At 40.4% G+C, this 25,506-nt stretch overlaps 1 protein-coding gene across 4 annotated transcripts in view; it reads right to left on the bottom strand.

Moving 5' to 3' along the window:
- The window catches only part of LOC142107342 (serine/threonine-protein kinase BRSK2-like), a 210,361-nt gene extending 188,537 nt beyond the window's left edge, over positions 1-21,824 (bottom strand). For 2 of the 4 annotated variants that reach the window (XM_075190721.1, XM_075190722.1), the window contains exon 1: positions 21,004-21,824. In XM_075190721.1, the coding sequence (XP_075046822.1) occupies positions 21,004-21,112 (109 nt within the window). In that variant the 5' untranslated portion in view covers positions 21,113-21,824. The remainder of the gene's footprint in view (positions 1-21,003) is intronic. The other 2 variants (XM_075190724.1, XM_075190725.1) reach the window with 1 other exon arrangement.
- Between the last annotated feature and the right edge of the window lie 3,682 nt (positions 21,825-25,506).

Raw genomic sequence — 25,506 nt, 5'->3', positions numbered from 1 at the left:
AACATGTTCACTCTAGGAGAGTACCTGTCCAATATAAATGCCTTCCAACTGTTCCTCTTTTTAGAGACAGACCCACTCGAGTACACCTGTATACCTGATCAGTGGCAGAACTACTGTTGATGGATGCAGCAGGTGCAGTGCAGCGGGTCCCATTGAGAAAATGGGGCCCGCTGCATGGCAGATGCAGGGAGTCAGGGGCCCACAGCTTGCTAGTTCCACCTCTGCACCTGACTAACACATTAATATTCAAGGCTAAGGGACCTTAACAAAAATCTTTGTTATTGCGGCCATCAGTATAATTTGTTACCCACGTTTATCTAAGAAAACTATACTTTTTGCTGTGATTTATGAATATCTTAATGGCATCCATATAAGGGTTAGTTATCATTCTGGAGGCCCCTGTCCTGCTTTCCAGAGTATGAAAACCTGGTTAGCGCTTTTCAATTTGCTGGTAAAATTATATCGCCAGATAGGTCAGAAGTACAAAGACTGGACCTGAAATGTTGCTATATGGCCGCACAATGCCACATTCTGCCCATAATGCCATTTTAATTGACACTCATATCCACCGTATTGGAGTGCAGGTTACAGGTGCAGCAGTAAGTTAATTTAATTTAATGTCTGAAACATAGCACCAATTCTACAGTCTTTATCTGTGCATGACCACATATATATTGAACACAATGGGCCTGATTCATTAAGGAAAGTAAAACAAACAAAATGAGTAAAGTTGCACCTTGGCAAAACCATGTTGCATTAGAGGGGGAGCTAAATTTAAAATGTGGGGACAGATTTATAGTTGGGGTAGGGCATGTCCTAGATCAACTTTAAATTTTTCAGTGTAAGAATAAAGCTATCAAGTATTTGTGTGTTAGATGAAAAAACAGCCAGTATTTAATTTATGTGCAAAATAAGAAACTAATATGCACCCCTTACATTGTAACATGGTTTTGTACAGGAGAAAACTTACTAATTTTTTGCCTTACTTTCCTTAATGAATCAGGCCCAATATTCACAATTGAGTACAAAATGTAGCACAAAAGCAATGACACCATTTAAGCTTAATCACAGTAGTTGCACATATATACTTGCTTTATGCTTTATTTGGTAAAATGATCCAGAAGTCGATCACTGCATGCAGATAAATCTCTGAGAAAAATCTAACTCACATCTTAAGTCACTGGCTGTTATCTGTAGACATCAAAATCACCATTGCCTCTTACATGGAGCTCTGAAACAAATGTGTTTTTTGTTGCTGTTTAGGTATCCTTTTATTTAAAGTGACTTATTTGTAAATCCCTGGTATATTGTTGCTAACGGTATTTAATTCAATGATTTAATATTTGCATGTAGGCCAAATAATACCTCAACAGTCTTAGCCGGAAGCTCTGGATAACGGATTTGCTCATAATGCCAATGTCCAGATACATTAGTAAATATCCCAGTTATGCCAACATATACACCAACTGTATTTATACGGTTTTTTTTGTCTAATATATTAACCATAGTCATAGCAGCAATAGAATAATGTACTTGAATGATCTGCCAAAAGGAGGAATAAATATACCACAGAGCAGACAATGTGCATGCTTGTCAAAGGGAGATCTTTATCGATAAATATAATTTCATGGCACATTATTCAAATGTAACACAGCCTGCTGAATTACCCGCGAGGAAAGGACTGCATGAAGCGATATGTATCTTACGTAGAACAAATGTCATTGTGTGTTAAAGATACCCATAAGTGTGAAAGACAATGAGAGGTTAAACGTTAACTCTCATTGGATTGATTAAACTGAAAAGAAAATTAGTTGATCAAATTGCTCTCTATGTTTTTTAAAGGGTTTTTTTATTCATCTTTGTGTGGATTTTGCAACTCTTCTGCTTGCCCAGACTAGCACACACTAGTGTAGGTTTGAAAGGATGGACCTGACTCCATACTCATTTATATTGGGCCTAATTGCACTAGTAGAAATGAACACTAGCTGAATGATTTCCACAGCCATCCCATGAGAAGCGAGCTGTCATTATACCAGTCCGTCGGACCCCACGGCTTTTAGACAGCTCTCCTGCAGTGGCAGTGGTCGAAGCGGATATTTAGAAGTGCTGCTATGGAAAATGTAATGGGAATGTAAGTGAATGGATTCTGATAGTTCTACAATCGAAGCAGAAGGAAAAATGGCGGTATGGCATACCACCGTATACCAGTCCACTCTGACCACGGTGCAGTGGTCAAAGTACAGGTGAGTATGAGGGACAGCTGCAATGCAGTAATGGCAGTAGTCTCAATGGAGGCACCCTCTCTGGTGTAAAAGTCTGGGAGAGAGAAGGTGTGTGTATATACCACTCATATCCACAAAGGTAGAAAATGTACAAACATAACTAAAAATAAGTTAAATACTTATTATTCTTCATTGTTATTAATGTTTATTTACATAGTGATAGCATATTTTAACAATAAAAAACACTTTTTGCCACAATTTATCAATAAAATATTGACCCATAGCTGTATGGGTTAACTTACTTGTCACTAAGCTAGAACTATCTCTTAAAAAGTTAATGCCATCTGCAGATGGCGTTAACCAGTGAATTCTACTGTGCATACCTCCACTGGAGGTGAAACAGAGATGACATAGCACGTGTCTACCTGCATCCTTCTCTGCAGGTCGCTAGCTCTTCCGCTCCTTCCTCAGGGCACAAGCTTATTGATGACTTCGTATCCAGGGAGAAAGTGGTTAATAACGAATTGCTGTCATTGTTGATGTAGACTCTTTGGTAACTGCACGGGATTACATCACAGAAAACACTGCCACTGCTTTGGTTATCATTGGAGTGTTGGATGCCAATGACAATGTCCCCACCATTGATTAAACACTTTTCAGTGTAATTCTAAAAGAATACGTCCTGATAAGCACCCGCACAATAAAACTAAATGCCACTGATTTAGACGAGGGTACCAATGGGCGGATTGAATACTCATTTAGTGGGCACACAACACATACTTACTTCAGTGTCCACACCAGTCATTGAAAATGTTCTGTCGGGGACAGTCATTGCTGTGATCAGCAAGATGAATCGACATTCTGGCAGCAATGAGGATGTCAACGGCGATATACCTAAAAATGTCCCTTTCCAAATCCACTCATCCTATAAAATTATCTACTAAACACTGGTGACCACCGAAGTAGTCATCCATAGAGAGGCTGTAGATATTATTTACACAGAGCAATGAGAAGCTAGAAATTTCAAGTCTGGAGAAGCTGCCAAAACTGCTTTGCTACTCACTTAACAAAGTTTCCACAGCCCAGCTCACAAACTTCTCAGTCACTTCTCTTTCACCGCCACTGTCCAAGGTTCTGAAATGCTAGGAATGGAACACTTTGGTCACAGATGTAAGACAGTGGCAACAGTTATCTCTGGAGAGAAATGTCCCGCCAGGACAGCCGCTTTTTGTCTGCACTGTCATGGTGAGATAACCATCATAAATTGCGGCAAAACTATATTTTTTATCTATGTGATTAGTAGCAATAAAAAATATTAGCTATTGCCGAAATCGGGGGGACTTTACTAAGTAGGTGCTTAGCTGTGTATCTTTGGACAAAGAGCGATAATAGCTTATTTAATTAAGTATAAACAATCTAGTTATTTCAGGTATATTATGCAACTCATTAATACAAATTAATTGGTAAAGATTGATGTCAAATACTATCTTTACCTGTTCTTTAAATGTACAGCATTAGCAGTAATAATTTGTGCCCCATTCCTTATCCCCCAACCCATTTCCCAGCCTACTTATATAATGAAGGCCAATCAAGTCGATTTATGGAGTTCTAAACATGTACCACTTCTTAATACTTAATGGGCCATTAAGGAAAGTTTACACATAAGTTAAATACTGGCGTTTTTTTCATCTAGCACACAAATACTTGATAGCTTTATTTTTATACTGAAATTTAAAGTTGATCTAGGACATGCCCTACCCCAGTGTTGGCTAACCTGTGACACTACAGGTGTTGTGAAACTACAAGTCCCAGCATGCTTTGCCAATATATAGCAGCTTATTGCTGTAAGGGTATGCTGGGACTTGTAGTTTCACAACACCTGGAATGCCACGGGTTAGCCAACACTGCCCTACCCCAACTATAAATCTGTCCCCACATTTTAAATTGACCCCCCTCCCTCCAATGCAACATGGTTTAGCCCAGGTGCAAAGTTACTCCTTTTTTTATACTTTACTCTCCTTAATGACTCAGGCCCAATATGTCTACAGGATGTTGGGTAGACATCAGAAAAAAGGAAACTGCATTTGAATCTATGGGCTTATGTTCATGGTTCTAAACAACATTCAGCCTTATTACATATAACTATGATGCATTGCCTTATTCACCTGAGAAAATTCAGCTAATATATATGTTTACATGGTAGAACCATCTATCCATCTTTTTATAGCATCCTATAATTAGCAGTGTTGGACGTTGGCAGATATGGGACACTTACAGGCTTTGTTTCATCATATCACTATAAACACAACTACTAAATAAAATGTGTCTCAAAACCATATTAACTTATTAATATTTTAATAAAAGTAGTTATCTTAGCTAGGACCGGTGACTTTTCAAAGGTACTTCAAAGTGAAACTGTATTGTGTTAAAAACATTCTTCTCCCCCAAGCTGCTAGGGAACATCTTTCAGAAAACTCTCCTTGCAGGAAACGCTACAGACAGTAGGGAGGATCTTCCAGCAAAGTAAGAGGAGTAGGTATAGTAAAAGTAATGACGTTAACATTAAAAATGTAATAATGTAATACTTTAATACACGTGTGTGTTAAAACACCACACAGAATTCATTTATTTTATTCGACTTTACTCAAGAGCACTTCTACCTGTTTCACAAATGTTTTCTAAAATCTCAGTGAAGTTTCAAATACATATCTTATCTTCCTCCAAATCTGTACTTTTTCCCATAGCTAGTGCAATAATAATCATTTTTACTTTCTCACCTCTCCATGTCCAATAAGATTTTTTTCTGGCTATAACACTATTAAGAATGCAAAAAACGTTTCAATCCCTTCATTCTTTAGACAAAAAATGCTGATTGAGAGGGGAAAAACATATAGACGGGAACAAATCATTTAAAACACATTCAGAAATGCATGATTGGTAAACGTTCCCTAATCACATCCATTCATCAGCAAAGACACTGTGGTACAATTAAAGCTGTATAACATCCAGCAATTTCACTATGGTTAATCTTGGATCTGGGCAAGGAACTATTTTGGAGTGCCCAAAACTCTTTACATTTATCACAGAGCACACCATGAATATTCACACCAATGTAACGACAAGTTTCTAGTGAAATTCGTTTAGTTTGGGAGAAACGTATTGATGGAAATATATCACTGCTGTAGGCAATACTGAAAGCTCTGATAAAGGTCCCCTCACTCAGCAACATTCCTATAGTATATATCTCCACCTTTGGAGAAGGAAAAAATTTACACTTCATATTTGAATACAGAGACATAGAACCTCATTTAGAGTGGGACGCAAAGTCCGTTTTAGGCGCATCCAACAAAAAAACACTACCGTGCATGTGCAGAAAGCTCCAAATCCGCCTGCATCTTGGACGCAATTACCACTTGCGACAGCTTGCGACTCACTACGAGAGAATGGGAGGAACGCGGAATTGTGAAGGCGTGACCATGTAAATACATCCTAGTCGCAGTGAGGCGCAGACACAACACACGTCAAAACAGGGCTAAATCTGTGCGCCAGGAATTAGGTGGCGCAAGCGTTAGCTAGCTGCAGGAACTGCTCGCAGCTCAGTAGGGTATTAAGAGTGGGACATGACTGGGGTTGCTTGCCGCTCGTAATACCCTACCAAGCTGCAGCACACTCCTACTCCTACACTTCATAAACTGACTTTGCGTCCGACTCTAAATGAGGTCCAGACTGTTCTGATACCCTGATACCTAAAGCAATATGTATATAGGCATATTTTTAATCCATATAAATAACATTTAAAAAGTAACATATCTCTCAATATAACTCTTTTGCACAAATCAATGTAGGTCAATTTCTGTAGAAGTTGCACAGCCAAAATCCATAGAAAATACAACACTGGCCCCATTTAACATACCTCTAACAGGCCTTTCACATAACTTTACATACATACGCTTTGTCAAGTCCTAGGGATGTCACCCTTATACCTTGATAAAGTTATGCAAAATAGCTGAGGAACGGAGGAGAGATACATATCTCTGACCTCTATAGAGAGATGCCAGCAGTGCACATATCACGCTCATCTACGTAGGTGACAGAGCAGAGAGGGGAGGGAGGGGTTAAAGGACAAGCACCACTTTTCCCCATTCCTGCTCAGTAATCTGCTTTGGTAAAGCAGCTGTGTGCACTGCACCGACATCTCTTCATAGAGGTCAATGATGTCTATTTGAGCTTCCATTTATCCTCCACTCGCCTGCCATGAAATAGAATAAGATGATATAGATTTAAAAATATGTGTTCACAAGGCCTAAGGCAAGATACTCATAGACTTGCCTTTTTTTGCAAAATTGTTTTGACAATTGTTGTTGCAGTTTTATACAGTGAATAAGTAAATACCTAGCATGCATGATATACAGAGAAGGTGTAATGTGCCAGCGCAAAATAGTAACTATGCTGGGACTTACAGGTCTACAAAAACTGGAGAGCCATATATTGCCTAATATGACTTCATGCATCGCTTTAAAATATATGAGCTTTGGGCATTATGTTCCACATGTAGGTAATTCACAGATTTCATCTGGTCTGCATTTAAGCTTGTTTTTTCCAATGACGGTAGTTGTGCAATGTGAACATAAAAATCTACACTGCAATCATAAGAGACACAAAAAAATGCATACGTTTTGGTGAGCCTAATTGGCATTAAAACAAGCAGCCTGCATACTTGGTGATAGGAGGCAATCCTACTACTTTGATTTTTTAAAATGTCATCCATGGACCCAGTGTTCGCATGTCCAGGTGTCACTGCCAATGAGGACTATAGCAGCGGTTTGCACATCCCCGGCCTGGACAAGCCGCTCCTGACCTATTATGTACGGTCACCACTGAAGGGGACAATAGCAGTGGCATGTCCGAGCCGGGGACAGGAATGCCGCTGCTATAGTCCCCTTCAATGTTGACACCAGGGGTGTAGAAATAGAGAAGGAGGAGTCGATAGCTGGGGACAGTCAATGCCTTCTAGTTTGCCGTAAACTACTCATCATGCCCGAGGAGCATAGAGCCAAGGAGAAACGTCAGACATCGCCACTTGTGTGAAGATTCACGCCAGAAAGAGAGAAGCCTTGGGAGAAAGAAGATGCAGCCTGATTAAGAGGAGGCGACTCCACTATCCCTGCCAGTGAGCACAGACATGACTGCAGAAGAAAGTAAATAATGACTCTACCTGAAGCTGGAGAGCGACATCCATTATCTTGTAGTCCACCTCCACCAGGTAAATAAAGGAAGCAGGAGGTGTGCTACAAGAAATGGTCGCCTCTCTCTAGCACATCAGATGTAGTTATAACTATTTCTTTCCCTCAGTGTTTCCTCTACTTTGACTTTGTCCACCGCATACGGTCAGCTCGACTTCAGTGAGATTGTTAGACTGTCCCAGGAGATCGTCCACTATTTCTGGATTGTCCCGGAATGTTGGCAATTATGTGGTAATATGGGAGCAGCATAGTGGCTTGGTGATTTAGTGGCTAGCACTTCTGTCTCACAGCCCTGGGGTCAAGAGTTCAATTTCTAACCAAGGAATTATCTGTGAGGAGTTTGTATGTTCTCCCCGTGTTTGTGTGGGTTTCCTCCGGGTGCTCCAGTTTCCTCCCACACTCCAAAAACATACTGGTAGGTTAATATGTGGCTAACAAATTGACCCTAGTCTGTCTGTGGGTATGTTAGGGAATTTAGACTGTAAGCCCCAATGGTGCAGGGACTGATGTGAGTGAGTTCTCTGTACAGCGCTGCGGAATTAGTGGCGCTATATAAATAAATGATGATGATGATTATGAAATAGGCCCCTTGGTCTCTCTCAGTGGGCCGATTCTCAATGTGATGGCCACTGCTTTAATCTTATTTTCTACAGACTTTGGTCAATTTCTGATTTCTTTAAATCTCTTTTCTCTCTCTCAGACCATCACATGATCACCCACAACTTTCCTTTACCACCTTACCCTCCTTGCACTCTAACAAGTCCCTCATACCCATAGAAATGTCAACTCTATTCATTTTCAACAACTTTCCTCCTCTCTGCAAAAAAATTATATGTCCCCAATTTCTACATCCTCCTGTTCTGTTCTAGCAGTACCAAATATTAAACAAACCCTGGAACAACCTTTGATCAAGTGGCCCAGCTCCTTCCTCTCTGTGTCAATGATGATCTCAGCTGTGGCATACTAAAGAAACACGCTGCCTTCAAAAACATCACCTGCAGAGCAGAACTTCATGGGCATATGTATAAATATGTATATGTATAACTTCATACTTCTTATGACTTCCTCAAATATCTGAGTAGACCTTCTCAGCGTTTCTTCTATCAATTGGAACACCACAAGGCTCAGTGCTAGGTTCTCTACTCTTCTTTGGCTATACAACTTCACTTGGGAACTGATAATCTCTATGCAAATGGTACCCAGATCTGCTTATGGATCTCTTCCATTTCATTTTGGATGTCCTTTTACCACCTTAAACTCAATCTTTCAAAAAACAGACATAATAATATTCCCACCAGTCAACAGAAGCTGCCTACCTGCTATCTCTACATACGTGGACAATACAAAATTTTAACCTCCTCTACAAGCCTAGGTGTCATCCTTGACTCAGAGTAGTCATTTGTTCCCACATTCAGCCTATAACCAAGTCCTGTTACATAACTCTCCAGAATAAGCACATACCTTACACAAGACACTGCATAAACGTAAATACATAAACTCATATTCTCCAGCATTGGCTATTGCAATTGCATTCTTACCTGTCTTTCCCTAAACAGACTTTTACCCCTGCAATATATTTTGAATGCAGCAACTAGACTCATTTTCCTTGCAAACCGTTTTTCTACTACTGCTCCGTTCTCTCTGTCTCTACACTGGTTGCCTGTATTTTATCAAATCAAATATAAAATAATTCTACTAACATAAAGAGCCATTAACAAACCTGCACCAAGATACATCACTTCCCAAAATATTCACCCCTCCTCTCTGTGCCCCTGCTCCACAATCATTACCTGCTCCTATTCCTGATTACAAGACTTTTCAGGCTGCACCTACTCTGTGGAATTCCCTCCCTCGTACAACAAGACTTTCCCTTAGCCTCCAAACTTCAAACATTCATTAAAAACTAATCTCTTTAGCCAACTTTATTAAATTCCCAAACCATCATTTTAACCTCCCTGGACAAACCGAGTACAACAACACTGCACAGTTTGAACAAACTTTATTCTCCATTTTTTCTCGCAGTTTTTCCCATTGCTATCTGGCAGCACCAATATGCAATAAGTGGCACTTAACCTCAATAAACCTCATGTATCAAACTCCTATTTCCCTATATGTCCATCTTAGCACTTTATCTGTCTGTTATTATTACCCAGCTCTGTTTTATTACTGTATATATCCTCTAATTATAAAGCACTACGGAGTATGCTGGTGCTATATAAATAAATATTAATAATATATATATATTATATATATATAATAATAATAATAATAATAATAATAAACATTTTAGTTTGCCTTTAAACTATTTCCTGCTGACATGCTCCCCCATTCTCATATTCTATATTTCTTTAATTCCTTTTATTTCTCTCTCTTCTCTATTTCAGGAGCTTAGATAGAGCAGTTATTTGCCCCTCTGTCCCTAAAATTCTCATAATAACAACATCCAAATAACAGACTAAAAGACACAACCCCAAGTAGTGGAGAGAATATGGGTCCAGTCTTCACTTCATTTCCAACCTTAATCTTAAGAGGATGAGCGTGTACCAGCCAACCAATGGTCCACAGATACCATGCCCACCAACGAAATTCCAGGGGTCATGTATGCTGTGCCCATCGAACTGGCCACCTGATTGCTCTATTCCAGTGACAGCCATAATTGAAGTTTTATAACCCATTCTGTGGAACGCAAGCCTTTCATGGCCACCATTCCAGGGCAGGTCACATCTCTCTTCTCAAAAATAGCTGTCCCATCCCACCTCCTTCCAGGGACAACCAATAAGCCTCCCACCCTTTACTGCAACATGGGCTGTAACAAACATCAATTTCAACGATTTCAAAATATGATATTTCCATTCTTTCATTTTTCATACATATATATTATTTTTCTTTTCATAACTTTCCTTTTTTTTAGACTACTTAAATATTGTCATAGATATATCCCATTCCTCTTTTCTTTAAATAAACATACTACAGAGTCCACGGACCATTGTACAATACAAACATGTTTGTGCAGTTTTAAACGTTATAACCTCTACCTCCCTCCTGACTCTTAGTGGGATTGGTGCAGTTACCTCCACATGATCTGTTGGATAGAAGGAAAGGTGAGCGCACCTTCTGCTTCTATATGGCCAGCAGACATGATGCAGCTTACGCCCCTGTTAACTCTCCCTCCCCTTTCCCAATTTCGGCAGTTCCTCCTCCTGACCCAGCGACACTTCCTCCAGCAGGAGGACCCATGACGTATTCAGAGGAAATTTGAGAAAACATTATTTCATGGTAAGGGTAGTGGATAAGTGGAATAGCCTCCCATCCAGTGGCGGATCCAGGGGGGGGGGGCGATCGGGGCGATCGCCCCCCCTAGCAGACACTTTCTGCCGACGGCTGCACAGTATGTGCAGGTCCGTCCAGCCGTGACAGGCAGGGACAGTGTGCTGCCCGGCTGCTCTGATTGTGTTTAAAACACAATCAGAGCAGCCGGGCAGCACACTGTCCCTGCCTGTCACGGCTGGACGGACCTGCACATAGTGTGCAGCCGTCGGCAGCCTAAGATGTTAGAAAGGGGCGGGGCCTAAATCGCCCCCCCCCCCCCCAAATCGCCCCGGGTACAGCATTTTTCTAGATCCGCCCCTGCTCCCATCAGAGGTGGTAGTGGCTAATACAGTAGAGCAAATTGGATCAACATAAGTATATCCTTACAAAGAACTAAGGATCAAATAGGGTTTGCGGTTACCATAGGCTTGATGGGTTCTTATCTGCCGTAAAATTCTATGTTTTCTATGATAGCCTCCCTGCTGTGGTCATGACCAGCTTATTCCTGTAGGCTTTATGTATTTTACTCATGGTTGATTTTTTGATATTATGTTGCTATTGCTTTGTGTTTGTGATTAGTTACAGAGTGTTAATACACAAACTTCAAAATGCCAGAGATTTTCATTTAAAAATGAATGCAGTGTTTAATCTTTACAGTTACTTGCCTATTAAGTTCTACGTACGTTCCTGATTCCTGTCACGCTGCATTTCTTTAGCAGAAAAACACAGCATTTTTCAGCTCGTGTAACATCCCTAACAATATGGGTCGAACAGCCGTACAAACTTGTTACTTTAGAAATTATTATTAAAACTGTATTTATGTCTGCAAGAGCTTATAGTGGATTTTTATGCTATTCAATTTATTCATATTACCCCATTGTAAGCTTAGTCACAGCTCACAAAAACTTTTAACAAAGTGCTTTGCTGAAACGCGGACCTAAATGTATGGGTGTATGCAGAGACGGATTTAGACCTCATGGGGCCCTAGGCAAGATACTAGTTTGGGGCCCCCTCCCTAAAAAAATCCATAGCACTATAGTTTTTTAGCATAACATATAGCCCTATTCAGGGGCTGGCTGGCATACTTTAGCCCAGGTGGGCAAGCACATAGCACTGGCCCATAAGTAGCGGCCCATTTTTAAAGGTTGGTCTCACCGCCGGCCCTGGGAGGGCTCTCTGGGGACCGCTGGGCCCTAGGCAATTGCCTAGGTTGCCTAATGGTAAATCCGGCCCTGGGTGTATGAGTATAATTTCATAGATGTTAAGGAAAACAGAATCTAAAGTGACCAGTCAAGATCAGAGGCAGGCTGGGCTGCGGGGCAGAGCGGGGGGGCATTTGCACCTTACAAGTAAATTATTTTATTTTGTAATCAATCATTTCACACTTCAAATCATCATAGACTTTGGAAGAGCTGGGGTCTGTTGACCAGAATAGGCAACAGTGAGCTTGACTACCGAGAGTCCATACACAACGACATTACGATAAAGTAGAAAATGTATCATGTACACTAGATGCAATATATTTTTTGTTTTCCATTGACTGTTAAAGCCCAAATATACAGAGACTCTCAAAGATCCCTATGTAAAATTGCATGGGGTTTGGGAATCCATTTGAGGACATGTGTCTATGAAATAACATTGAAAAGGGAACAATTCAAACTGCCTCACTTGATTTTTTTATTTAACTTCCCATTCATGCTTACTACTGTCCCAAAGTGGGTGGGATGGGGCCTCCATGATGCGAATTGTAGCAAGTTGCATTGCTTTGAACCCCATCGCATACAGTAATCATCATCATCTATTTATATAGCGCCACTAATTCCGCGGCGCTGTACAGAGAACTCAGTCACATCAGTCCCTGCCCCATTGGAGCTTACAGTCTAAATCCTCTAACATATACACACACACAGACCGAGAGAGACTAAGGGCAATTTAATAGTAGCTAATTAACCTACTAGTATGTTTTTGGAGTGGGAGAGGAAACCGGAGCACCCGGAGGAAACCCACGCAAACGCGGGGAGAACATACAAACTCCTCACAGATAAGGCCATGGTCAGGAATCGAACTCATGACCCCAGTGCTGTGAGGCAGAAGTGCTAACCACTAGGCCACCGTGCTGGCACATATACATCCCACATTGCCACTTGATCAGACTCCGGAGGGGAGAATCTAACAATCGGCAACTATCCCACTTCTAGATTTGGATAACATATGCTGCCTGTTTGACCAAAAATAAATTATTGTCTCATTGCTCCACAGAAAGGAGCAAAAATAAAAGAACATATACAGTTACAACACAATTGTTTGTGTAATTTGCATGGCCCATTGTTTGACTTAACTATGGTTCTGTGGGCTTGCGAGTCTGAAGGAGGTTATAGAGAAATGTAATTTTAATATGTTACGTGTATAGCAAAATCTCATTTTAGCAATTTAGTCACCCTTACCAGCACATAAGGGGCATCATATCATTATGCATATTACACCGCAATCACACAGAGCAAAAAAATTGCTCTTTCTGCTGTACAAATCCTTTTTCAACAGCGTGAAACCAGTAAAAAGGGTCCATAAACAATCCTGAAGGCACAACAAGGGAAAACGTCTTTCTTACTCAAATGTGCAGCACCATCTGGTCATAAATAAACCAGTAAGTACGTCCATAAGAGAAACACAGAGAGCCTGATCCATTGAGGAAAGTAAGACAAAAAAATGAGTAAATTTTCTCCTGGACAAAACCATGTTACAGTACAAGGGGTGCAAATTAGTTTATTATTTTGCACATAAAATAAATACTGGCTGTTGTTTATGTAGCACACAAATACTTGATAGCTTTATTTTTACTGAAGTTTAAAGTTGATCTAGGACACACCCTACCTATAAATCTGCCATCACATTTTAAATTTGCCTCCCCCTCCAATGCAACATAGTTTTGCCAAGGTGCAAAGTTACTCATTTTTTTTTTTTGCTTTACTTTCCTTAATAAATCAGGACCATCATAAAAAGTGAACTAGTATGAGTCGACAGTACTAAAGATTTTTCATATTGCTTTGTGACTAAGGAGTTTATTTATTACAGGGCAAACGCCCTATCTCCGAAAATGGGAGTCTCCGCCATATTTAGGGCTTCCCCCTACTTACCAAAGCCGGAGAAGACTATCATTAGATGTCACCAGGGAAATGCAATGATTGCATTGGAGCAGCCTATTAACCAGCAGAGGTTCTTGTGCAAGTAATATACTCCTCCCAACAGCTCCAATCAACCAGCGCACACTACAGCACGTCCAGAACTGCCGCTATACAGAAATTCAATCATGCCTGCCCAGAAATGGGGCTGTTTTGCTCTTTTTGAAAGAGGTACTTAGCAGGCAGTTATTTTAGTGTCTGCACAACGGAACCTTGAAAATCTGGAGGTAAATGTATCAAGCTGCGAGTTTCTAGCGGGTTTGAAAAGTGGAGATGTTGCCTATAGCAACCAATCAGATTCTAGCTGTCATGTATTTAGAACATTCTACAAAAGGATAGCTAGAAACTGATTGGTTGCTATAGGCAACATCTCCACTTTTCAAAGTCGCCAGAAACTCGCAGCTTCATACATTTACCCCCTGGAATGGGAACTTGGAATTGTATAGGCTCCAAAATAGACTTAAGTGCACAGTGAGTCTTTAGATGTAATTGTGCCTATTTTTGGTCCACAAAGTAACTTCCAACATATCAGTATGTGTCACTGTGCCTATGTCACTCTCCGTGATGGTCTGCATCAATGCAAGCATTTGTCATGTATACGATTACAATATATTTCCTCCCCAACATCGCCTTAAATTTTCAGCGTCAAGCAGAGTTAGAGAAATACAATGAAACATGGTAGGAGACGCAAGATGAGAGACAATGCTCTCCGCATCAATTTTCCTCCAAATTACCCTGAATATTGCACCCTGTGGTTCAATCAGCTTTGCCACATTATTTGTACACAGAAGGTGGCCAGGACTGACAAGTGCAGCATTTATGCTATTGAAGCTCGGATTGTGTTATTTTTACAGGTGCTCTGTAGTGCAATTTAAAAAAACATGATCAGAATGCTGCATTGTGATAGATTGTGACACAGACGGGAAAATGAACATACTTGGGAATCTGAATCGGAACATTTTAATAGTACCGCAAACAATTGTATTGTGATAATATTAAAATGTTATAGTACAATAAAACTATAATTTGCAAACACTCATTTGCAGTTTTCCAATGGGTCAAGACCACTGTGATCATTATTAGAATGGTAACATTCTTCAGTTCTTATGGAACAAAAATGTGTTTTACAGACAGAATGTTTCATTCAACTACAGTTAACTTTTCAGGTGCATAAAGTGCCCTTATAGGGCTGATTCGTCTGATTGGCCCAAGCACTGACTGTTTTATTGTCTCTCCAGATGAGAGGCCAGATTGTATTAAGTATAATTAGTGTAATTGGACTAAGACCACATATGGCCCTCAGTCACATCTGAGGGCCAGAGGATTGGCAGTTATATTGTGTCCAGGGCCGGATTAGCCACCTAAGCCACTCCCGACACCGGCCACCAAAGCACTGCACCACGGATTAAAGATCCTGTCCTTCCCCTCACCGTCCCATCCTTTTCTTCCCATTCATTCTCCTCTTCATTCGTTCTCTACCACTCTCCTCTGCGCTGTACACTGGATGGTGCTGAGACCAGAGCGCTCTCATCAAGGCTAGGCAACAATTTGGCATCAGGGGTGTGGTTGGTTTTCTCTGCTCTTTATAAGTCGACACAGCTAACACTGACGTTAATATAGCAAACACTATAACAGCGACAACCACAAAATGTATACTTACCATCTAACAGACTGGCACTATTTTCGACAGGCTTAATGAGCGCCGCATGTAAAAGGCGGTTTTTATGTCACTTCTAATGGACACATAGAAAATGCCGGTTTTAAAGTGGCAATGAGGTTCATGAGTTCGATTCCCGACCATGGCCTTATCTGTGTGGTATGTATGTTCTCCCCGTATTTGCGTGGGTTTCCTCTGGGTGCTCCGGTTTTCTCCCACATTCCAAAAACATACTAGTAGGTTAATTGGCTGCTATCAAGTTGACCCTAATCTCTGTCTGTCTGTCTGTGTGTGTGTGTGTGTGTGTGTTAGGGAATTTAGACTGTAAGCTCCAATGGGGCAGGGACTGATGTGAGTTCTCTGTACAGCGCTGCGGAATTAGTAGCGCTATATAAATAGTTGATGATGATGATGATGACGATGACCCGCCACCTGGATTACATTATACAGGTGGCGGGTCTGCCCATTGCCGCTTCATAACTGCTTTAAAACCGGGAGTTTCTACACTGGTGCCTGTATAATTAACAAGTACCAACGGCAACATTAATATATAGAGAGAGAGAGGTAAGCAGAGGTAAGTAGTTGTAACATATATATGAATATAGTGTTATAGTATATATGTATGCATATCTATACATACATGTATAATATATATATATATATATATATATATATATATATATATATATATATATGAGAGAGAGAGAGAGAGAGAGAGAGAGAGAGAGAGAGAGAGAGAGAGAGAAAGAACAGATTGTTGCCATATATATGTGTGTGTGTGTGTGTGTGTGTATGGGGGGAGGGGTATATTGCCTATGGACCCATGGGTCTTAGTCAGGCTCTGATTGGGTCCATACACACAGCTGTCAGCATACATGCGCACCTTCAGAAGAGTTTTTATAATCAAGTGCAAAATTTATAACTGGTTTCCACTTTTATGTACTGGGTGTCAATATGCCTTATAACACAGAGCATCAGAGGGCAGGGTTTGTTGTCAGAGACCAGAGTCCAGTGACATACGATATGGACCACATAAAGCATAGGATCACAAGGACAGGAGACCCTATAGAGGTCACCAGTCTCCACCTATGGAGCTAATGTAGAACCCTAGGGATTTGTCTTTGCTTTTTTGCTTCATCAATAATATAACCACATTTCCTGTTATAAGTGAGTGCGAAAAATAGAAACAGTACACTACAACAGTACGACAACAGAGGATTGTGAATGTGGATCTACTTAACATTTTCAAATTTGTATATTAGTGTCATATCAAATAATTTATTTTCATGTCAAAAAGTCAGAATTACTATCTATCTATCTTTGTGGTGATTTGCAGAAAATAATAATATCAGTGCAATCACAATGTATATAATACTGTGTAAAATTAATAAAGTCAGTCTAACATATTATTTTTTTGTTTGTTTTTACTAGAACATGATACAATGTTGTCAGCAAAACATGTATCTATACAGATAGAAGTTATGCCAAACTCACACCACAAGACTCAGGGTGGCTACGTATAGGAGTATCAATTTTAGGGGCAGATTCAATTGGCTGCGTTACTGTCAAAAGTAACGTTGTCGGGGCACCACTACCGTTAGTACTGTAATAGTGCGCATTATTACCGTTAGTACCGTAATGGTTAACTCTGATTTCTGCTTGCAACTCTGAGGGCCGCGAGCAGAAATCTGGGTTAAAATTACCGTATTAACGGTAATGGTGTCCCGGCTGTGGTACTTTTGACAGTAACGCGGCCAATTGAATCTGCCCCATAGATTATTCCACCTTATGAAAGCAATATTTGAAGATTATTCATATCAGTATCACATATATTGCAAAGCTAAATCGTAAAAAGCATAATAAGTGATTCTAAGTACTTATTAGACAATCTGATTTCTACTTATCATGGTCACGGAAAAATGTATCACCCTGTCCAACACTAATTTGGCATAATTAACCTGGGTAAAAGATTGTACTAAATTGAGTTCCTTTAAGTGACCTTCCCTCTGAGGTTTCTAGAGATTTGTATCTATATCTCCATAGGTCTGGATTCCGATACAAGTCTTCCACTAATAGAGGTAGAGTTAAGCAGAAAAGCAGCACTGTCTATGTTTGACAGAAGGTCATCTCGCAGTTGAAAGAGGATATTTTCATTCTTCAAATGAGGGGTTGACCTCTCATGGACCCAAGCCTGAGATCTACAAGTTTTCATTATCTACCTCTTCTGTCTAATACCTGGCTTCTGGTTAAGTGCCCCTTCTGTGCAATAAAGGCACTGAGATCTCCCAGAAATCCAGCTTGACTTCCAATATCTGCAGTTTGGACAAGTCCCTTTATTAATAATAATAATAATAATAATAATAATAGTAATAATAATAGTAATAATAATAGTAGTAGTAGTAATAATAATAATAATAATAATAATAATAATAATAATAATAACAACAACAACAACAACAACAACAACACTTGCAAGGAATATATATATATATATATACACACACAGACATATTAAATGACTCATGTAGCCATCTTGGAGCCACTCAAATTATGCCTGGAGGAAGATAAGGGCAGAGTACTTATGAATCGGATGATACAGGTGTGGGGCAGGGGTAAGAAGGTGGGCAGCTGGCTTAGGCGCACTCTAATTATGCATTTAGATCATAGTGGTCAAGATTAGTTATGAAACAGACGTGAGACAGACAGTACAGATGACTTTGTCTTATTGTATCACAGGTATGGAAAATAGATTGTAAGCTCAACAGCACATATAGACTATTCCTGAAAAACTTTGTATACAGGGTTGCATAGATGATATGTCCTGTTAAACAAACTGTGTATCGCGCGTTGGGACATGTAGCATTTTATAATCTAATAATTATAACATATTTAAGTCTGTACATTATATGAATTGTAGATAGCCTTTCTTAATGGACTTTCTATGTGGTAGCATCTAGATCAGTGTTGTCTAACCTGTGACACTCCAGGTGTTGTGAAACTACAAGACCCAGCATACCCTTCCAACAATAAGCTGCTATATATTGGCAAAGCATGCTGGGACTTGTAGTTTCACAGCACCTGGAGTGTCACAGGTTAGCCAACACTGATCTAGATAACCCATAACTATAGCCTATACAAAGAGTGATGCTTTCCTTGTTGCAGACCTTAAATGTTCCTATTAGAGTCCTACACTTATTTCACTGAAGTGAGTGTGATAATCATATCCAGAGGTTATGTGATACTGGAGGTATAATGTCCTATATCCCCATAGACAGCAAGTACTACATTTCCAGCAGCAAACTGAAGTAAAATGTTTGACTTCCGTGCCTATTAAAACAGGCCTGCACAAGTACTGATTTCAGGATATACAGTGTAGTGACCTCGTGTCATCTCAGTCTGAGAGTCTCTTCATAAGGTAACATAAGGTTGTCACTTTCCAGATGCCTGTACATCATGTGACCTGTGATTATTGAAGTCTGTACTTTGGGTGAGTTATATCTTATTATGTGTCTATATGATGAAAAATGGTATCTATAGAGGTCACGACAACTAGTTATCCCAGAAACAGGGTGACCTCTGCAGTGTTCACGTGGTTGTATTGCAAGGTAACCTTATTCCACTAGTCACTGTGTCCTCACAGCTCACTTCTTAAGAGTGAGTCTCGCCTGGACCGCTTCACCTAGCAAGTGAGTGTTGGGATAGAGTAGAAAGACACTCAGTTCAATAAACACCTATCCCAACCATTCCTTGACTAGTACAACGCACTTCCCAGAAAATACACTACCTCATTCAACAACAATACACAAAACTGCAGCCTCTGCAAGGTGTTCATTCCCAGGGGGATTTCTAAAACATAGGCAAATTTTAGTGTGGGAGGTCGTCTTTTATTTGGTCACTAATTATTTAGCAAAGATATCATGCACATCATACATAAAAAGGTATCTCTCTGTTCCTGCCACTAACAAAAAGTGTAATTCCATTCCCCTCCAGCCCCCAGAGAATGGAGGACCCTCTGTAACGAGAAACCTTGTCGTTGGGCTAAAGGGGAGTGTTCTATTGAGGTGCTGATGTGTTGATGATTGGAAATTATATGAGATGTCAGCATAGCTGGAGGCTTAAGCCAAGGCACTATATATGTCAAAGATAGCTCTTTATCATATGTGATCATTACATCAGAAAATAATATAATGAGCTCTGTACTGCAGAGGAACTTCTATATACTGCAGGTCCCCAGAGCAACACACTGCTGTACATTATAATGCAGTTCCCCAGAGCAGAATCCCATATATATACATCTATACTACAGCAAAGGAGCTAATAAATTATTTACACAAATGTAAGACATAACCCTACATAATCCTGGAAGGCAAAACAAGGTCTACCATAAAACTGTCTCATTAAACAAAATCTGAAAAAGCCAGACACCTATTACATTAAATAAATGGCTTTATGTAATCTGCACACTGATTTAAAGACTTACTGGAGAGGGGTTGATAAAAAAAAGTCTGATTTGCAGTATAAGACAGTCATTTTAAACAGTTATGGCAGCAGCTGTAACCTACACATATGGGGTGAATGTCATAACTAATTATGAAGCAAGCATGTTACATCCCTGTAAAGATCCCACATAAACATTAACAATGCAGCTCAGAAATTAGCTACAGCACAGATTAGAACGTTTATTATAACAAAACACAACTCTCATATGACAGAACGGAACCTTGAGATGACAGAATAGAACCCAGGTGACAGTATAGAACCTCCATATGAGAGGAGACAGAACAGAAGCCTGGTATGACATAATACATCATATTATACATCATATCCCCTCATAGAACAGAACCTTTACATCACTGAAGAGAACCTTTGCATTTAGAAGGACCCTTTGCATCCCAGGCATTGCATATGCAGTGGTCAGAACTAGAAAATATCTGTCTATGGTATTTAATTGAAAATGATAAACGTTAAAGTCTAGCAAGATAAATAAAATGACAGTGTTACACTCGGTGACATTATAATCCATGTTTCATAATCAGTGGAGAAATCCTGCATAGCTAGGCTGAGGGATTTACAGATGATCCTTTGCCCCTGACAAGCACTGACTATAGAAATTACACACATAAGAGACCCTGTCACCATTTATCTACCTGAGATTTCCCTACAATTGCCACATCTAGGAGCAAGTTAGATTTCCAGCATTGGGATTAATCCTCATCCCTGCTCATCTGTAAATCCCCCGGAAAATACTTACCCTCTCCCTGACACGTCTCCAGCTGGTACTCCTTTCACAGATCATGGAGAACAGTAATGCCATGTAATAATTTAAATCCAGTCACTGTTACAATTGAAGAGAAATAAAAAATAAGTCTGAAGTAGTAAGATATAAGGCCCACCTGTCTGTCCTTTGCCAAGCGTTTTCTCCAGCCTATAGGGTCCAACGTACTGGGCATGTTGCTGCTGCTGGTATGGGTGAATGCCACCTGCCTCCTTGCCACTGGACATGGTTCCTGAATTTGTCCCCTTTTTTTTTTTTTTGGAAAGGCCTGTCCTCTTCTCCCAGGCTAGAACAAAAGAACAGGGGGAGAGAGATACAGTGCAGAAGAGGTCTCCTCTCCTCTCTCCTGTCTCTGTTCTTCTAGGATTCCCCCTGTATTTATTTTTCCTTGTAAATTTTTACTATGGGTTTTCTTCTTTTTTTTTTTTCTTTTTTTTTTTTTTTTGTTAATGGGGGGGTAGAAGGGGGAAATTGATCTGTGCTCCTCTTTGCTGATGCATCCAAGGGGGAGGGGGAATGGGGAGAGAGAGGAAGGGGGAGGGTGAAGGGGAAGCTACACTCCTGGTACCAGCATCATCAGGAGGAACGCAGCCCTGGGTACTGCTGGATGCAGATCAGATCTTGATGCTACTGCTGCTGTTTTTGCTGATGTATTCTGGCCCCCTCCTTACAGGCTTTTCTTCAGTAATCTCTCTCTCTCTCTCTCTCTCTCTCTCTCTTTGCTACCTCCTCTGCAATGTGCAGGTTGCTCTCTCTTTCTCTCTCTCTCTCTCTCCTTACATCAGCATCCGGGGATTCGGTGACAGCTACAATTAGTTTAACCCTTCCTTGCACTGCCTCTCCTGTGCTAAACACCCCACCTCCACCCACATGCACACACTTACTCCCTGCAGCCTGCTGAGGAGGCACCAGCTGTAGTTATACACACACACATACACACACACAGGCAGGCAGTACAGTGAAAAGGGATGGCAGTTTTGGGGGAGGGGCGAGGACCTCTCAAATTAGTTTAGGTTATTAGCCATTCACAATCTGAAACCGGCTGGGAATTCGGACTCACTAAACGCATGTAAGAGATGGAAATGGCTAGCAACTGTGCAGGAAAAAAAAAAAAAATCTGTAGGAGAATATTATGCAATGTATTTATTACCCAGCAAAGACCTTTGGGTTTATTGGTCCTCCCTTCCCCATCCAATCTAGTACATCAATTAGGATTTATTTGGTATGGTGACTGATGACATTAATTACTCTGTTTAGCCTTGGGTAACACACTTAACATGCTATTGTTGAAAAGGATGTAATCTAATATTGTAACATTGCATGGCAACACAGTGACTGATCAAATAACCGGGCAAACAGCGAATACCTTTGCTAAATACTAAAAGGTGCTCATTTAAAGGGCCACTAAACATAAGATATAATTTGTCTTATATAAAAGAGCGGTATGTAAACATTGTCATGCCTTCGGATGTCTGACATTTTATTTGCTATGGAGTACAAGCTATTGTTCTCTGGTATCAACTATTTCTGAAATTGGTGTGTAAAAGAAGTTGACTTCAGTGGGTCTAGTGTTAGGAATTCTGCTCTGACAAGATCGTGAAACTTTCACATAAATATTTTGAAATTGTATTAGTAGATATTTTATATAAGTCAACTTGTATTTTAGGTTCATGGGTTCTTTAATAAGCAACATAAACTTCCTCTAGCAACATTGATGCCTGCACACAGACTGCACTATAAGAGTATGCAAGAACCATAGGCCTGGTTCATTAAGGCACCCCAAATGAACGTATTCTGCGTTTTTTTTAACAAAATGTACGTAAATCAGACATACACATGTCCGTATTTAACTACAAGCAGATTTGAAAAAAGTTTCTTGTTGAAAATGGATCTAAGTTGGCTTTGCATACAGGCACCTGCCGTACTGAGACGGACACAATACACTACCGGATACGTAGAATTCATTTGTAGCCTATAAGGTCCCACCAGAACGCACAGAAAAATAAATAATTCTATTAATGTCACCTATTAATAATATAGTCATTAATGACAAGTGAGGCCACCTAGTCGAACGCACTTAAAGGGCGACAATGTTTGCAACTGAACTAACGCTTACCTTTAAGGGTTAACATCAGTCTGGCCCGACCAATGATAGATGTTGTGGGAGGGTCCTGGTTTCCTATAGGAGGCAGCACTTCCTGGTTTTCTTCACACTTCGTCACGAAATCCCGCCCACCCACGCCTAGTTTACTGTGGTAGTTGTTGATGTTTTAACCAATTTCGCAGAGCAGGCACAGTTGGTAGGACGGCACTGCGTTCAGCGGCTGATTAGTGGGTGCTAGAGTTTGTTTGGCCGCAGGTCACTGTCCCCTTCGAGGCAGCAGTAACTCTTTGGTCCTTCGGTGAGAAGGATCCCTTGTCCGGCTCGGTGAGGGGGGGGGGCATCGTGAGTTTAGAGGGGTTACAGTCACTCGGATGCCAATTTAGAGCATGGCAGTTTTGGGATGAGATCCCCTGTTAGTGGATGTACGGCGTCTATTTAGTTGCATCAGCTTGGTAGCTGTCCCGCAGTGCCCTTTCTCAGCCACCAAAGGTTATTTAAATTAATAAACTGTGACCTCCAATTTTGCCAACATTATACATGTCTCTGTGTGTTTATTTTAGTTAAGTTGGTAAACTATAAAGATTTGTGAAAGTAGAGGGACATACACGGTGAGCCATTTATTAAAAAACATATATATGTTATTGTCTTTTTTCCATGAAAGACATTTATAAAGATGTTATTAATAGAGATGCTCACTGACCCCCGTGTTTTGGTTTTGGTTTTGGATCTGGATTACCGTTGTGTTTTGGTTTTGTTTTTGCCAAACCGTCATTGCGTGTTTTGGTTTTGGTTTTGTTTGGTATTGTTTTGCTATTTTGATTAAAAATCAATGGTTTTGGGCCTAAAATAACCAAATTTTGCGCTCTACCTGTTTCTTGGATAAGTAATGTAGTTGTAAAGCTAATAAATTATCCAAAAAAGTTTTATTTCTGGTAGGCCTTCATTAAGTCTACACACAAACCAGATTGTCTTCCTCTCCATCTATGAATATTGGCAATTGGCAATGCAGCCATCGTCTTTGGATGTATATTACACCCTATACTTATAGTTAAATATGTAAAGAAATGGAAAAAGGCAGTTTGGTTTCTGTCTCTCTAGGCCCCCCTCCAGTTGTTGAAAATACCAAAAAATCCAGCCGTTGTAGACTGTACAATATTAATTGAAATGGAGAAAGCCAGTTTGGTTTCTGTCTCTCTAGGCCCCCCTCCAGTTGTATAAAATACCAAAAAATTCAGCCGTTATAGACTGTACAATATTAATTGAAATGGAGAAAGCCAGTTTGGTTTCTGTCTCTATAGGCTCCCCTCCACTTGTATAAAATACAAAAAAATCAGCCGTTATAGACTGTACAATATTAAGAGAAATGGACAAAGACAGTTTGGGGCCACTCTGTGTATGACACCCTACCCTTAAGGAGAAATTGCCCAAACAGCAGCCTTTCAAGACGGTACGTGATATGGAAATGCCACAAGTCCCTTTCCTCTTTGGGGGTAGATTGCACCCTACACTTACATAGAAAGTTTTAAAAAGATGTTATTGTCATCATCTTCAGCTTCATCCTCACCCTCATCAGTGTGTATGTCATCATCACAGACTATCAATTCATCGCCGCTTGAATCCGCCATTAGAGAACAGTCAGTGCTTGGATGTCTTGGATGGTGAAGGCCTTCCTCGTGGAAGATGTAGTTAATTTTTATAAACATCATTTTCTCCACATTTTTGGGAAGTAACCTTCTACGGCGATCACTGACTAAGTTCCCTGCTGTGCTGAACACTCGTTCAGAGTACACACTGGAGGGTGGGCAGCTTAAGTATTGCAAAGCAAGTTTGTACATGGGTTTCCAAATGGCCTGCTTTTCTTCCCAGTAAGGAAAGGGACTGTCTGACATTTCCATATCAATTACCTCTTGAAAGTAATCCTCCACCATCCTTTGCATGTTAATACTCATATTGGATGGAGTTATGGGCAAGGTCACAAATTTTTTGGAAAATCCTTCAAAGCAGCCCAGGGGGTAAATGTATCATAGTCCGGTTATTGCATCCCGCGCGGGATGACAGCTAAAATTTAAAGCGGCGCTGCCTTGTAAAGGCAAGTTTCCCTTTACAAGGCAGCGCCGCTTTAAATTTTAGCTGTCATCTCGCCGATCTCGCGCGGGATGCAAAAACCGGACTATGATACATTTACTCCCACATGTTAAACTGTTCTGGTCTGCCCTCTGCGTCCTCCCTGCTTTTTTTAGGAAAATTAAACTTTTTACGAGCAGCAGCTGCTTGAGAAACTGAAGGAGGACACATCGTGAAGCCAAGGCCCAGTTCAGCGGACAACTTGCTGAGCAATAGCTCTTTGCAAAAGTTCACATCTCGTTCATTTTGAAGCAAAGACTCAATGTAGGTCTTAAACCTTGGATCAAGCACATTGGCCAAAATGTACTGATCCGAGCTCAAGATCTTAATAACTCGAGGATCATTGTGAAGCGAATTAAGTACTTGATCAACAAGGCCATCATACTTTGCTGA

This window comes from Mixophyes fleayi, chromosome 11, assembly GCF_038048845.1.
Source record: "Mixophyes fleayi isolate aMixFle1 chromosome 11, aMixFle1.hap1, whole genome shotgun sequence".
Taxonomy (NCBI): Eukaryota; Metazoa; Chordata; class Amphibia; order Anura; family Limnodynastidae; genus Mixophyes; species Mixophyes fleayi.
Note: the sequence above shows the minus strand (reverse complement) of the source record. Positions and strands in the feature narration are given on the sequence as shown.